Source organism: Zea mays, chromosome 5 (genome assembly GCF_902167145.1).
Source record: "Zea mays cultivar B73 chromosome 5, Zm-B73-REFERENCE-NAM-5.0, whole genome shotgun sequence".
Taxonomy (NCBI): Eukaryota; Viridiplantae; Streptophyta; class Magnoliopsida; order Poales; family Poaceae; genus Zea; species Zea mays.
Genome location: NC_050100.1, coordinates 146,403,841 through 146,420,207, shown reverse-complemented (window position 1 = coordinate 146,420,207; position 16,367 = coordinate 146,403,841). Strand labels below are relative to the sequence as shown.

At 44.4% G+C, this 16,367-nt stretch overlaps 1 protein-coding gene across 1 annotated transcript; it reads left to right on the top strand.

The window, feature by feature from the left end:
• Nucleotides 1-1,215: 1,215 nt before the first annotated feature.
• Nucleotides 1,216-3,629, top strand: LOC100382415 (Heavy metal transport/detoxification superfamily protein). Its single transcript, NM_001346758.1, has 3 exons — nt 1,216-1,467; nt 1,660-1,735; nt 1,843-3,629. Exons 1-3 carry the CDS (start codon nt 1,438-1,440, stop codon nt 3,150-3,152), a joined length of 1,416 nt encoding a protein of 471 aa, NP_001333687.1. The 5' UTR covers nt 1,216-1,437; the 3' UTR covers nt 3,153-3,629.
• The last annotated feature ends 12,738 nt before the right edge of the window (nt 3,630-16,367 follow it).

Below are 16,367 nucleotides of genomic sequence, written 5' to 3'. Positions count from 1 at the left end.
TCCACCAACGTCCTCTATATTCATCCTCTATATCTATCATTTACAGTCTCCTCTAAAAGATTTCATCCTCTATATCTCATTTCTCTCCAACAACGTCCTCTAAATCACGTCCTCTATACTCAAATACCTATATTAAAGACATTTTTTAATTTTATTTTTTATATATACGTATTTATCATACTCTCAAATGTATTGTACATATTTTAGTTTTGCTAAACCGGTTATTTAAAGTAGTCAAATGGATAGAGGACCGTTTAGAGAAACTCTATATATAGAGAATACAACAGCGTCCTCTAAATTTAAAGAACCGTTTAGAGGACGTTGCTGGAGAGCGTAGAGTACCATTTGGTCCTCTATATTTAGGGTAGAGAACCGTTTAGGGCTTGTTCGGTTATTTTTAATCCATATGGATCGGAGGGGATTGATATGGATTGAGAGGGATTTTGACTTGCTAGGGATTGAAACCCCCTCAATCCCTCTCAATCCATATGGATTGAGGTAGAACCGAACAAGCCCTTAGAGGACCTTGTTGGAGCCAGCCTGAGCACTTGGTCCTCCTGGATCCCCTGAATAAACGACCTCATTTTTTTTATTCGCGCGTGTTGATCTATATAAATGACTGCATCTCTGGCTGTGATTTTCCGTAATCAAACGGCGAGTCAAGGTTTCACCACCTGTGGTTCACTGACCATGCATCCTGTTTTAGTTACTTATGAACCAAAACTTTTGGCATGCATTGCAAGACGCAGAACAGCAAGCACCATATTCAGATTAAGAACTGAGCCGTTTGCTTCGGATTAAAGCAGACTGTTTGAGCTGTTGAAGCTGAAATTTATAGAGATAAAAAATACCGTAGAAGCAGTAGAAACTGGTACGGATTAATACTAAACGAACATGTTTACTTCAATCCGATGCTTGGTTCTTCGTTATTTTAGCTCAATGATTTTTGTTGTCTAGCCGGATATGCCAATTTGTAGCTAATCAGGAGGAGCAAATTAGGGAATTGTTGATAGATGGAAGAGGACTAGCACAGGAGGAGGCATTGGAAAAAATTTATCCCGTTGCGGTGCAGTGTGCTATGTGCAGTCGTGGGCTGTGTGAAAGCGAGGAGGAGACAAGGGTCACATGGCGTCTGCCTAGGGTGGGCCCTCACATGCAGTTTTGGCTGCGATGCGAGAGAGCCCATGCCATGCCGCTGTACTCTGTACCACCGCCCTCTCTCCCTCCCTATGCAGCCAGTCACTGCAGCTGTGTTTAGTGCCTGGGAAGCCAGATATTATTGCAGCCTCCGGTCCTCCCTTCCCTTCCCTCCTCGTCTCCCCCTCTGGTTGATTTGAGAGCTCGGGCACCAGATCTGAAGCCCTCTTGTTCTGTGGTTGTGTGCCTTTCGGCTGGTGTAGCATTGAGAGGAGGCGCTGTTCCAGTTCCAGTTCCAGGATGAGCAAGGAGGATGTGCTCAAGGTGCAGGTGGGTGTGCGCGCCATTTGCTGGCCTCCCTCTTCTCAACTCAGCCACCCTTCGTTTTTCCCCTCCAGGCAGGCAGGCAGGCAGCTTTGCTTGTGTTTGCAGCAAGTGTTCCCCTTGCCGCGCCTCCTCTGCAGCTGCCCTGCCAATGTTTGTTGCTGTTCCCTTCAAATCCCTCCTCTTCTGTTGTTTCAGACTTTGATGCTGAGAGTGAACATACACTGTGACGGGTGCGAGAAGAAGGTCAAGAAGACCCTCCACAAGATCGACGGTACAAGGACGAACCACCGATGCCTTCTTTTTTTTTTCTTTGTACGTCAGACCGTTTGGTTTGCTCTGCATGCGGAAACGTGATGGAGGTTGACCTTGCCACTGTAGGTGTCTACCAGAGCAGCATCGACGCGGAACAGGGGAAGGTGACGGTGTCCGGCCTGCTGGATCCGGACACCATCATCAGGAAGCTCAACAAGGCCGGCAAGCCGGCCCAGCTGTGGGGCTCCAAGCCCGGCGTCCCTCAGAACGGCCATGGCGGCGGCAAGGGCCAGCCTAAGGACGCCGGCGGTGGCAAGGGCCATTCCAAGGATGCCGGCGGTGGCAAGGCCCAGAAGGGCGGTGCGGGTGGCGGCGGTCACAAGGGTGCCGGTGGTGCCGGTGGCGGGGGTGGTGGGGCCAAGGATCCTAAGATGGTGATGCCGCAGCCGACGCCGCAGCAGCTCCAGCAGCTGCAGCAGCAGTTGCAGATGAAGGGGCTGAAGCTCCCGCCGCACCTCCTGGGCGGCAACATGCCGGCGTTCCCCGCGGCCGCGCCGTTGAAGGACCACCCCAAGTCCGTCAAGTTCGCCCTCCCCGAGGACAGCTTCGACGACGACGGTGGCAGCGAGTTCGACGATGACTTCGACGACGACGACTTCGATGACGACGAGGACTACGACGACGAGGGCTTCGACGACGACGTCTACGACGAGCCCAAGATGATGAAGCCCATGGCCGTGCCGCCGCCGTCCGGCGGGGGCGACAAGAAGGGCGGTGGTGGCAAGAAGGGTGGCGGCGGGAACGAGATCCCGGTGCAGATCAAGGGAAACAACCACGGCGGCGGGCAACCGCACAACGCAAAGGGAGGCCCCCCGGGCGGCGGGAACCCGCTGGCCCAGGGGAAGAAAGGCGGTGGCGGTGGTGGCGCCGTCGGTGGGCCGATGGGCGGCATGCTGCCACAGCAGGCCATGATGAGGCCCAACATGCTGGGTGGCGCTGGTGCCGGCTTCCCCGGTACGGCCCAGATGGGCGGCGGACCTATGGGCATGCCGATGGGCCACCCGCACATGGGTATCATGCAGCAGGGCGGGGGCGGCGGCGGCGGCGTGCCGGGCCTGGGATTCTACCAGGGAAATGCCAACGGCGGCGGCGGCGGCGGCATGCATTCTGGCGCGGAGATGCTTCAGGCCGCCGCGGCGTCCGGGAACCCCATGGCGCAGCAGCAGTACATGGCCTTGCTGCAGCATCAGCAGCAGCAGCATCAGCAGCAGATGATGCTGCAACACGGGAACGGCGGAGGAGCAGGGTACCCGGCAATGGGCTACGGCTATGGCCGGCCACCGATGATGCATTACCCAATGCCCCCGCACTCGCATCCCGAGCCATACAACATCTTCAGCGACGAGAACCCCAACAGCACCTGCTCACTCATGTGATCAGCATATCGTCTCTTGCTGCCCTGTTCCAAGTAAAACATCTGAAGGAGCTCAATACCGCTGGCCGCCGGCGGACGTCCGCCATGGTTGAAGCGCCGTCCGTGAATCAATCATAAATCAGTGTGCTTGGTTGGGGGGATGATCGTAGCTAGAATTTGCCCCTTTTCCTCCTCCCGTTTCACCTTTTTCTCTACGCTTATTTTCGCCTTCCTTTCAGAAAAAAAGGAACTTCCTTGAATGCGAAGTTTGGTATAGTAATTATGAATAGTTTCCATAAGGGAGGAGATGGTGGGGGCCTTCTTCATAGCCAACCCACCCAATAGGGGGTGGGTGGGTGGTTCGCTTGCGTCTTCTTCCATTCTACTAGCTTCATAAAAGGTGGACTGATGGAAGAGCAAAGTTGTCAATCTCAGTAAAATCAGTGTGCATATGTCGTGGTTCCTTTTCTGACCATATATAATATATATATGTAATGGTAATAAGTTCTGTTTACGGTAGTCGGCTAATTTCTTTAGCACACAAATTTTCTGTTGGATACTGGCAGTGTACTTCATCTGTTTTGAGGTTAGCACTGAGCTCTTAATGAGATATACGTAGAACATGTAGACTACGATAGCTACCACAGTAATATATTTTTATCGCGTTGAACAAGGAAACATGCGTGTAAGGTGACTATAGATTATTGTAAATGATCCATTAACATCCCTACCTACGCGCCTCGCACGCTTGTGCTCGTCGCCTCACGCGCTCAAGCAGCCGGCCAGCCACGGGCCACCGATGGCTAGGCGGCCAGCACCCAACCACAGCACCAGCGTCCAGCTCGGCCAGACGGCAAGTGCCCACCCAGAGCCATGCCAGTGGTCCGCTCAGCCAACGAGCAGTAGCCTGCGGCCATACTTTGTTTTAGTAAAACAATCTTCACAAATACACACTTATTTTTTGAAGCGGTGCTTACGTATACAGAGCCATCGTCTATAAAAATAGACGATCAACCTTACTATAGGCTCTCTTAAGAAAATTAAGGAGTGAATAGACGTAACATAACATTCTTAACTTAAATAACAAACTTTAATCTGGAGATTATAACTTGAGGTGCAAGATAATAAAGCCAATGTAAATCTCCAAAACAATAAAACTTAGTTTGCGGAATAGTAGCTAGCAGCACAATATAAAAGAGACAAAGCTCAACAGACAAATAATGCAAGTATTGCTTAGACAGGAAAATACAAATGTAGGCAGGGAAGGAAAAATGCATAGGAGACACAAGATTTGTTTGCCGGAATTCGGTTCCACAAAATAAAAACTACGTCTGCATTGAGGGGTTCTCAAAAAACCGGGTCTCTTTCAACTCTTTGCTCGCTCAAGCGATCAACAAGAACAATCTTAAGTTCCATTTCTTATTTCATTGGTGAGAGCAATCTCTCACAAGGCTCTCCATATGAAGTCAGAGGCTCTTGATCAGTTTACAAACTTGGAGCACCAACTCCACACACTTTTGGTCACAAAAATCTCCTATCTTTGCACTAAGCTTATTTCTACACGAGTGCTCTAGCAACTCTTTGATATTCTAGCTCTCAAATGGATGTCTATTCTAAGCACATAACTCAATTTAGATTACTTGATGTCACTACTACAGTAAACCTCTATACAGGCGGTCCAGTTAGCCTCTACACAGGCGGTTCTAGGAACCGCTTGTGGTGCACCGCCTGTGATGTAAAACAACATCACAGGCGGTCAATCAAAAACCGCTTGTGATAGACACACATCACAGGCGATCCAGTTTAAAGGAACCGCCTGTGATAGACACACATCACAGACGGTTTCTAATCCTAACCGCTTATGTTAGCCACACATCACAGGCGGTTTTAAATATAGGTCCGACTGTATTTCAATATACAGATTCCAGATTCATATTCAGATTCCAGATTCATATACAGAATTATTAACAGATTCATACACAGATATGTTGCATAACAAGTTCCATACACAGATTTATACACATATCAAGTTCCATACACAGATTTATACACATATCAAGTTCCATATACAACTCAACAACTGAACATCTCAAGTTCCATAGACAACTGAACATCTCAAGTTCTAAACTAAAGATCTAAACACTGTGTGATATCGTGTACAAACTTAGTTCTGGGAAGTGTTGCAAATTTCCATTTGTATTGTAGAATAGCCCTTGTTGATGAAGAACTTCACGACGCATAAAGTAAAGCAAGTCTTTTACAACCTTAGCCACGCCGACAGAAATCATATCTCTTTCTAACCATTCAGCATTGATTTAGGAACCTGCAATGAAAGCAAAAAGCAAGCAGTGCTAAGAGTAATGTGATGAGCAACAATATAACATAAAAATTGCAACATAGACAATGATAGCGAACTTACATCCTCACGATTGACCATGTAATGGAAGGTGACACGACACCATTCACATACATAATAACCGCACAGGACAGTACCTGAAGGTTGTTTGTCACCATATGGAAATAATGATATGGACAAATTAGGCTTGTCCTCTGGATGTTCGCCGCCAAGATCTTTCCAATAAAAACGGTATGCACTGCATATAAGAATAGCATTGTGAGATTAAGAATACATTTGTTAAGTTGTAATAAGTACAAGTGTGCAATAATAATCATACTTCTCTAAAATCTTCAAGAAGTCATTATACGTAGCCTTTTCCATTCTCAGTGAGTCGAAGACCACGACTTTACCATGCTTTGGAAAGATCATGATACAAATGTAGTGGTCACTATATAGACATAGACGAAAACACATGTTAAGATCACGATTGCCATAATTTGTAGTTCAAAACCATGTCGAGAACTTACTTAAAGTGGTGCAGAGCTATTATTAAGTCCTTGCCATGTTGTACATGATTATACATGGCTCGTCCAATGTATGCCGCCATTACCTTCATTTTTCTTTCTCTGATTCTGTTTGACGGCTTTCTCAAATTCATCATCATCCAAGTCTTTGTATTCTTCTCCATGTCTCCGAGCAACTTCTTTGTAGCGAGCTTGGGATATCATCAACGGGTCAAGAAACCCTGTCTTAAGTTGTTTCTTCTTATCATCCATGTATTGCATCCTACGTGTAAAAAGTGTTAATCGTTAGACTCTCGTTTATGTGTGCATGTACAAAACTAACAAATATGGAAGTTTAGAAGTACTTACAAGCAAAACAGGGTTAAGTAGTTGATTTCCATCCTTTGTTGGTGGTACAACGACTAGAGATCGTCAAAGAATAAATGCCGCACAGGATCTATATTATCTTTGCTCCAAAATGCATCTTCTGGCACAACAAATATGAAGTCCTAGAGTTTGTATTTGTTGCTAGCCACCATGTACCACTCATGCATTCTAATCTCCGGAGTCGACAACTTAGAAAGTTGTACCGTCGTCAAGAACAGCCTCCCATTCACAAATTTAGGAGGAACAACCTCCTTCTTGTATATCGGGATATTGATTTTAAGACGTAATGATTCTCGAGTATGAATCATTTCATCTTCTTCCCATACTTCGAAATTGTCTATTTGGGACCGTGTGCGTACTCCACGAGATGCTGATTCCGCTTTTGATTGATTTGTCATAACTCTCTGCAATTTTTGCAGGTAGCGTGCCACTGATTCTGACGGTTTCTTGACATCGTCAGTGGCGATTCGCTGATGAATTTTCTTTGAAGTAGTTGGCCCTTCAACATTGGTGTCAACCTTTGCTTCCTTTTTGATGTTTGCGTCGACATTCTGAGGAACAATTTTGTCTACGTCCCCCTCGTCGAGTTCCTTCGCAAGAGGTGATATGATTGTTTCAACGATTTTTGTGGAGGTCGGTGCTATATTTTCCTGCACCATGGGGTATGGAATGATCGAACTATCTTTCTATTGCATTGGTGTTGAATTCGGCGTTTGTGACTTATGACGCGATACACGGCTTAAGATCGGCTCATCACCCAACTTGATGTCGCGTCGATGCTAAAGGACCAACTCGTTCATTGCCTCCTGTAAAGTTATGATCCCCTCAACTGGAAAGTCTATCTCCCAATCTTCACAACCACTGTCTGTGATCTCTAGAACTTGGACCACAACATAGTGTGGCGGGACAGGATTATCCTTGTAGTTAACAAGTCCTGGTTTTACCAAACCAGTAGCAGCTTGTTTTGTTTTTGTCCCAGATCGATTGATTGGAATATGAAAAAAGCAAGGCTTGTCCTCAACAATATCGTCTACAGGGTACTTGGTGCCCGATACGAATTCTTGCACAGATCCTACGCTGCTAGGGACTATAGGTGGACTCATGTGGCCTGGCTTGAGTTCAAATGATATGCATTCTGTTTTCTTCATTTTGTTCATCACGTCATTAATAGCCTTTTGTACCCTTTCATCAATAGTCTCTTCAAGGGTCTTTTTTGACTTCTCGTGTTTCCTATATGACGCCGTATACTCTAGAAACACCTCTCTCCAGGAAATCTTAGAAGAGATTCCCCGAGCCCGTCCAGTGTGTTCAGGATTGCCTAGTGCTGCAGTTAGTATGTCATTCTCCCTCCGAGGCTTAAATTCGCCCTTCTTTCTCTTATCTGCATATTCTTGAATTTTTGTCGAAACTTCGCCTACCAATTCTGGATGCAAAAGTTTGCCGTCCTCACTCAAACCTGCCCGACCTAAGATCCAACGAATAGCTCGCTCATCGATATCTTTTATGGTGATATCCGGTTGACCCCAGGCGATGGGGGTGTTTGTTCATCTTCGCTCTCTGAGAATTAGTTTCGCCTAGTTCTTTGGCCTTCAGTTCGGTCTTCTAATGAATAAATTCCTCCCACTGAGCTTGAGTGATTTCCCCCATTTTCTTGGGCGGAGGAACCTAAGAGAAGCCCACCTAAGAGAAGAGAAGCACACAGATGAAGCCGGGGCGGCTTTAAATTTTGTGACCACACATCTGGACATAGTACACCGACTCACCATTGTCTGGCCCCTTAACAAGCTCGCAGACGTCCCCAGCCCGAAGGTCGTTTGCTGCCACCAAATGTTTCCAGCCCTCGGTGAAGCCCACAAATAACGGGCAGTGGTGGTAAATGACAGGCCATAATCTCTTCTTGGGGTCCTTCAGCATTATAACATCACATCCATGCCTTCTCTGTCTAACTACATTGGAAAGTGCACTTCTATCTGCTCCGTGCTTCCTGGCCCAATTTAGGCATTTAGCTGAAGCCATTCTCCATATAAGTCCCAAACAGAGAATAGGGATGAGGTAGTCAAGATTGTAGGCGCTACTCGGCACCATCGATATCACTAGGGAAAACAAATACATCAAAGAGATCCACTTCCCAATAGTACTCGAAGATAGTTCATTGACTTGACACTCTCTAAGAGGTTCATACAAAATACATTATCAATCTTTTGACATGATCGACAACTAGAATAATGCTAAAGAGAGAGTATGAGAAAAGTCTCACAATCAAAATTGAGATCGCAACAAAGGCAGGGATACAAGTACTACAACCTTGTGCATACCAGTACTACAACCCTATTGTGAAACCTACGATACTCATATCATGTTGTTTAGGACTAAACATCAACAACCCCTTGACTGGTCGCTATCATACTCAATTCCAAAATATTTTTCCAATATGTCGGCTTGAGTAAGGACATCTGGGCTTGGGAGTTCCTCCAAATCATCTGCAGCTTCATCATCTTCAGCATATTGCAGGGCTTCATCTTGAATAATTTTAGCCCTCTTGGAGTCAGCATACTTTTTGATGGACAGAGCACACTTCTCAAGCATGTCGCATACATATCCAATTTGAAACAAAGTGGTCTTAAGTGTGTACACTGATTCCGGTTCACTAGTATCCACAACCCCATCAGTCACTAGACTGCGAATGATGTCGAAATGTGTCTCGATGACTCGAACTGAGCTCTCAACCATGTCAAGTGGCTCTTTTTCCATCTCTGAAACTGAAAATGACCAAGTCTCACAATCAAAATTGAGATCGCAACAAAGGCAGGGATCAGAGGGAAAACAAGAATGTGTCTTATAGGGCAAAAAGAGGGGTCCAAATAACACTGTCATGGCTATGAACAAGTCAAAGAAGGGAGATAAGAACAAGTCTTATAACATAGGGTTGGGAAGCACAGTGAATTCATGTGTGCCAACAATGCACTTCATTGCTCCACATAACTTTGGTTCTAGGCACTCTACCACAGGGATTTTGTCTTCATTGCTATCCATAGGGTACTAGTATGGACATGAAGGCACAACAAGAATATACAGCTTCGTATAATGCACACAGATGCAGGTGGCGTCGTAGGTAAGAAGCATTTCATTCTAGCGTATGTGCTAAAGCCTCTAATCTATCTAGATGCACAACTACAGTTTAGCTATATATGTGTTTCTATCTGTCGCAAAAGAGTTATGCAACATATAGGTTCAAATCCTATCACTATACTATAGCAAACTAACAAAATACATTACTTTAAAAGACATTACTATACCGAACCTTCTCTGTTTGTTTCAAAGGTTCTTCAATTCAAGGACGTTTGCCTAGTGGTCAGGGAATCGAAGAACATGGTGGTCAGGAAGGGCTTAGGGCAAGCACACGGGATAGTAAACACTGGCAATGATCCCATTAAGGATAGCAGCAGCAGATTATGACCTATATCCAAGCAACGGTATATCAAAATGATGGACAGACTATGACCTATGGACCTTTCACAAATAAATTATCTACAACAACAAAAACAGGTAACAGGCCAATCACTTGATCTTCCAAATCTCGGATTTGCCAGAAAATGTAACGCAGCAACCACCACGAGTTGTCGGTTTTGGAGGCCACCACAAGCTGAAGAATCGTCAGAGAGAGTGAAGAGAGAGAGATAGAACCTACCGGGATTGGGCTTGGGGACGGTGGTGTTGGGCTCGGGGACGGAGCGTGGCGGGCGCCCAGCTCGGAGACGACAACGTTGGGCCTTGGGGATGGCGGCGTTGGCCTCGGGGACGGCGACGTTGGGCTCGTAGACGGCGGCATTGGGCTCGGGGACGACGGCGTGGAGGACGCCCAGCTCGGAGACGGCGGCGTTGGGCCTCGGGGACGACGGCGTGACCGGCGCCTAGGTCGGAGACAGGGACGGGGACGACGACGCAGTATCAGCCTGGCGGTGTGTCGAGCTCCGGGAGAGAGTTAGGGTTCCTGCTGGAACCACCGAGCCTTTTATATTGTATACACATCACAAGCGGATTTTTAGAAAAACCGCTTGTGATATATAACATCACAAGCGCTTTTTTATTTCGACCGCCTGCGATATGTAAACTTCACAGGCGGTCGGAATAAAAAAGCGCTTGTGATGTTATATATCACAAGCGGTTTTTCTAAAAATCCACCTGTGATGTGTATATAGTATAAAAGGCTCGGTGGTTCCAGCAGGAACCCTAACTCTCCCGGAGCTCGACACGCTGCTAGGCTGCGCACTGTAGCGGCAGCAGATTTTTTTGATCTACGAGGAGAAGGTTTTGTTTTTGAGTTTATTGATTGATTTCAAGAGTTTATGCATATATATGATCTCCGTTTGTTTTCTTTCTCATTTTGATACGATTTTTGCCTCAATTTTGTAATATAGACCGGAATTGAAGAAAAACTCAGGAATTCCAAGATTTGGACTTGTAGTTGATCTAATTTAAAGATTCTTCATAAAGAGCTGTCTCACCTCAAGGTACCTATATTGCTGCAATCTTGTTTCATTTTCATGCACATTAATTCGTTCATGATTTAGGGATTAAATTCAATTAATTAGGGATATTTTAAATATTTTTTGTAGTTCATGTGCTAGGTACATCTCTATATGATCTTGTTTCACTTTCATGTACATTTATTTTTTCATGGTACATCTCGATATTGACGTTAATCAATATAGGGATTGGTAATGGACCGAGGTTGGATGTACAATGTGCCAAGACCACATCCGTCGTATATTCGAAATTTGAGAAGCTTTATTGAAGCGGCCAACAAGCACGCGAATTTGCGAAAGAGTAAGGAGATATTATGTCCGTGCATCGATTGTGATAATAAGATAGCTTGGAGAGATACAGGAGTAATCCAATCACATCTGCTAAAAGATGGTTTAAAAACAATTACACGATATGGTCAGAACATGGTGAGTTGGATCCGTGTGAAGTGCCTGGTAATGACGAGAGAGTTGTCGGAATTTTAGATCTTAAAGTTGATGGTAAAGTGGATTATGTGGATGCTAATCAAGATTTTGAAGAATTTGATTGCGAAGAGATGTTGCGCCATATGGAACCAGAAATGTTGAGTTCTGTGGGATCACAGAAAGGGCTATCTAAAATGGAGGGACTGAAAAGTGCCTCAAAAGAACCTTTATATGATGAATCAAAGGGTTGTGACAAAGAGTTTACTACACTGCGTACAGTTCTAGAACTTCTTAAGTTGAAGGCTAGTGCCGGATGGTCTGATACTAGCTTCACAGATCTTTTGAATTTTCTGTCCCAATTACTACCAAAACCCAACAAACTACCAACAAGCACTTATAAAGCGAAGAAGCTTATATCTCCCATAGCTCTGGTTGTGCAAAAAATTCATGCATGTCCGAACCATTATATTCTGTATCGTGACGATTTTGAGAACGCAACAAGATGCCCAGTTTGCAATGTCAGTCGATACAAGAAGAGCTACAATCAAGACTGTGTAAAAAAATTCCCGAAGAAAAATAAAAACAAGAAATCCACTATTGGACCTGAAACTGACGATGACACTTTTGATGACATGGATGGGAAAAAGAAGTCAAAGATCCCAGCTTTGGTGATGTGGTATCTTCCAGTAATTGATCGCTTAAAACATTTGTTCTCAAATCCTAGGGAGGCTGAGCTTATGCGTTGGCATGCTGAAAATCGCAAGTAGAATAACAAACAGATTCGACACCCTTCTGATGCATCACAATGGAAAAATTTCGATCTTATGTATCCTAAGTTTGCCAAAGAAACCAGAAATGTAAGATTTGCTTTGGGTACAGACGGAATGAATCCATTTAGTGAAAAAAGAAGTGTACATAGCACCTGGCCCGTGACTTTAACGATGTACAACCTTCCATCATGACTGTGTCACAAAAGAAAGTACATTATGTTGACTATTCTTATTCAAGGTCCGAAATCAGCTGGTGTTGATATTGATGTGTTCCTAGAACCTCTTATGGAAGATATGACAAAGCTCTGGAATGAAGGAGTTAGAATATGGGATGAGTATTGCCATGAGTATTTCAACTTAAGAGCAATTATATTTGTTACCATCCATGATTCTCCTGGTGGCGCCACACTATCAGGGCAAAAGACTAAAGGAAAGAATGGTTGTGTAGTGTGCGTCGATGGAACTGCTCCCATGTACCTTAAATCATCCAAGAAGTTGGTGTTCATGGGACACAGACGATTCTTGATGACGCAGCATAAGTACTGAAAGATTAAAGAGGAATTTAACAATGAACTGGAAAGTGAAGGTGCACCAAAGCCTTATAGTAGGAAACTTGTTTTTGAAATTGTAAAGAACATTCATGTTGTATTCGGAAAGGGAAAAAACAAAGGAGAAAAGAGAAAGAGAACTGACCCTTCAACTTACACAACTTTCAAGAAGCAATCAATTTTTTTTCAAGTACCTCCCATACTGTAAGGATATGGAAATTTGCCACAACATTGATTTGATGCATGTAACAAAGAATGTTTTTGACAGCAACATTGGAACCTTGCTGGGCATGCCGAGTAGGACAAAGGACGGACTTAAATCACGCAATGATCTAGTAGATCTTCAAATCAGACCGGAACTTCATCCAGTGGATAGTGGCAAAGGGAAGCCTTACCTCCCCCCAGCTAGCTACAACTTGTCAGTTGAGGAGAGAACAATGATTTGCAAATGTTTGCGTGGGGTCAAAGTGCCCACAGGTTTCTCATCCAATATCAGCAAACTAGTCAGGATGAAGGACTTGTCTCTATTTGGCTACAACTCTCATGACTACCATGTGATGATGACGGTGTTCCTCCAAATTGCGGTAAGAGCCCTCGAAACAGAGCATGTCAAAGTTGTCATCACACGCTTGTGTTACTTTTTCAATGCGGTTTCATAAAAAGTAATAGCTTTAGAAGACTTGGACTATCTAAAGGCATACATCATCGAGACTATGTGCAAGCTTGAAATGTGTTTTCCTCCATCATTTTTTGATATGCAAGTACACCTAATCATACATCTCGTGGATCAGATAAAAATATTAGGGCCACTATATTTACGTCATATGTTTTAGTTGGAGCGATACCTGGTAGTATTAAAAGGTTATGTGCGAAATCGCGCTCACCTAGAGGGTTCAATCATGGAGGGATACACTACATAAGAAGTGATTGAGAGCTGTATAGATTACATCAGTGACGGAACAATGATAGGTGTGCATGTACCTAAACATGAGGGTAAACTATGTGGGAGAGGGAGAATGGGCAGGAAAACTTTTCGCGTTGAGGATTACAAGCTAGTACATTGTGCTCATGGTAGTGTACTACAACATCTCACGATAGCCGAGCCTTACATAGAGGAACACCTAGATGAGCTTTGTAAAGAAAATCAGAACCACACAGAGGACTGGATCATGAGGGAGCACAAACATCGTTTCAGCGAATGGTTAATGGACAAAAACATCCCATTCGGAGACTCTTTGGAAGAGAAAACAATGAAGAATTTGGCTTCTGGGCCATCGTGTTTTGTGACATCATGGCAAGCATATGACATCAATGGGAACACATTCTACACTAAATCAAAAGACATGAAAAGTGTTGCACAAAATAGCGGTGTTCGTATCGATGCTTTTGACCTACATGGACAGAAGACCATATATTTTGGATTCATAGAGGAAATATGGGAACTTGATTATGGCCCAAGCATGAAAATACCCTTATTTAAGTGTCAATGGGTACAACATCCCGTGGGGGTGATAGTGGATAACTACGGACTCACACTGGTAGACTTAAAGAAACTAGGATATAAAGATGACCCGTGGGTTCTCGCCGAATGTGTTGCACAAGTGTTCTATGTACTCGATCCAGCAGATGAGAAGATGCATGTAGTTATTTCTGGAAAGCAAAAAATTGTTAGAGTTGAGAATGTGGGAGACGGAGATGAGGAATACAATAAGTATGAAGAGATGTTCGTCTTTAACGGTCCAGAGAGAATCAAGCGTGTGGAAAAGAAAATTGATAAGAACTTAAAGCCATACATGCGGAAAAATGGTAGTTCATGAAAAATTGTATGAATCAAATTGTATTTGTTAGCATGTATGATCGACTATGCATTGTGGTTGCCAATTAATTTAAAATCTCTCTAGTTATCTATGTGTGCTATTAAAATTCATTTAAATTGTATTTGCATATTTCTATTAAAAATTAAAATATTAATTCATTTAAATTGTATTTTCATATTTCTATTAAAAATTAAAATATTAATATGGTAATCAAATCACAATCACAGGCGGTTTTTTATTACGGTCCATTTGTGAAAAGAATAGAGCACCACAAGCGGTCCGAAACAAAAACCGCTTGTGATACTAATACATCATAGGCGGTCCGAATAGCCTGGGACATCCTAGGCAGTTTTCTAATCGAACCGCCTGTGATGTAAAAAGCCTACCGCTTGTATAGAGCCAAATTGTACTAGTGTGTCTTGGATGATTAGGAGACAATCCCTTCACTTATGACAGATGTCATGGGTGGAGTCGTGCCCAGTTGTGATGGTATTCATAGGCTCCCCACTTGAAACTATTCGTTTGAATCCTACTCACCATTCTATGTGTTCACCAAACATGTTCGATGATGCACGAGACAAGTTTGGTGTCGTATCATTATAAACTATTGGGGTAAAGCTGTTAGAACATGAGTCTGACACACTACACCTGACACGTCCGGTGTGTGTCACACCCAGTTTTAGGGACAAAACCGAATGTGTAGCATATGTGTGTGAAAGTCGCCTAGAGGGGGGGGGTGAATAGGCGAAACCTGAAATTTACAAACTTTAAATACGTATTAAGGCCGGGGTTAGCGTTAGAATTAAATCAGAGTTTGAAAGATAGTTCTCCTTGCTTAGAGTTGCTCAATCAATGCAGATAATGTTTGGGAGCAAACTCAAATCAACATGAGCAAGGGACTTTTAGAGAGAGGAAAGCGGAGAAACAAATCAAGTGAAGATCAACAAGTGAACACGGTGATTTGTTTACCGAGGTTCGGTTCTAAAGAATCTACTCCCCGTTGAGGAGGCCACAAAGGCCGGGTCTATTCCAACCCTTTCCCTCTCTTAATCGGTCACATAGACCGGTCGAGGCTTCTCCTTAATCACTTTGGGTCACTAAGACCCCGCAAGGATCACCACACACTTAGGTGTCTCTTGCTATCTTTACAAAGCACTTAGAGAATAATAATGAGAAGGAGAAAGCAATCCAAGCAACAAGAGCAACAAAAGAACACAAAACACCCTCTCTCAAGTCACTAAGCAATTGAGTTGATTTGGAGGCTTGGAGATGATTTGATCTATTGGTTGTGTCTTGGAGTGTAGTTTTTTGCTCTTGTATTGAATGTGAAGTTCAGAAAACTTGGATGGCTTGAATGGAGGTGGTTGGGGGGTATTTATAGCCCCAACCACTATTCTAGCCGTTGCTGGCGATGGCACACCGGACATGACACTGTTCACTGTCCGGTGCGTGCCACGTCAGCACACCATTGGGGTTTGAAGCGGTTGACCGTTGAAACCCTGTCCTATAGCTGCACCGGATAGTTCGGTGGCACACCGGACATGTCCGGTGCGTTCTGACTTCATAGCCTGACATCTGACTTCACACTATACACCTTTTGCAGTCGACCGTTGGCGCAGGTTACCGTTGCTCCGTTGGCTCACCGGACATGTCCGGTGCACACCGGACAGTCCGGTGAATTATAGCGAAGTGCGCCCTGGAAAAATCCAAGAGTGGATAGTTGGGATGGTGCTCAGCCTGGGGCACCGGACACTATCCAGTGCGCCACTGGCATCACCATTCTTACTCTTTGCTCCAAACTTTGTTGAGTGTCACACCCGGATTTCAGGGGTCCAAAACCCGGACGCGAACATAATCACCAGGTATGCTGGGACCAAGTCTCACACATATGATGAATCATGGCACAGGATCGAATGTCACATCTT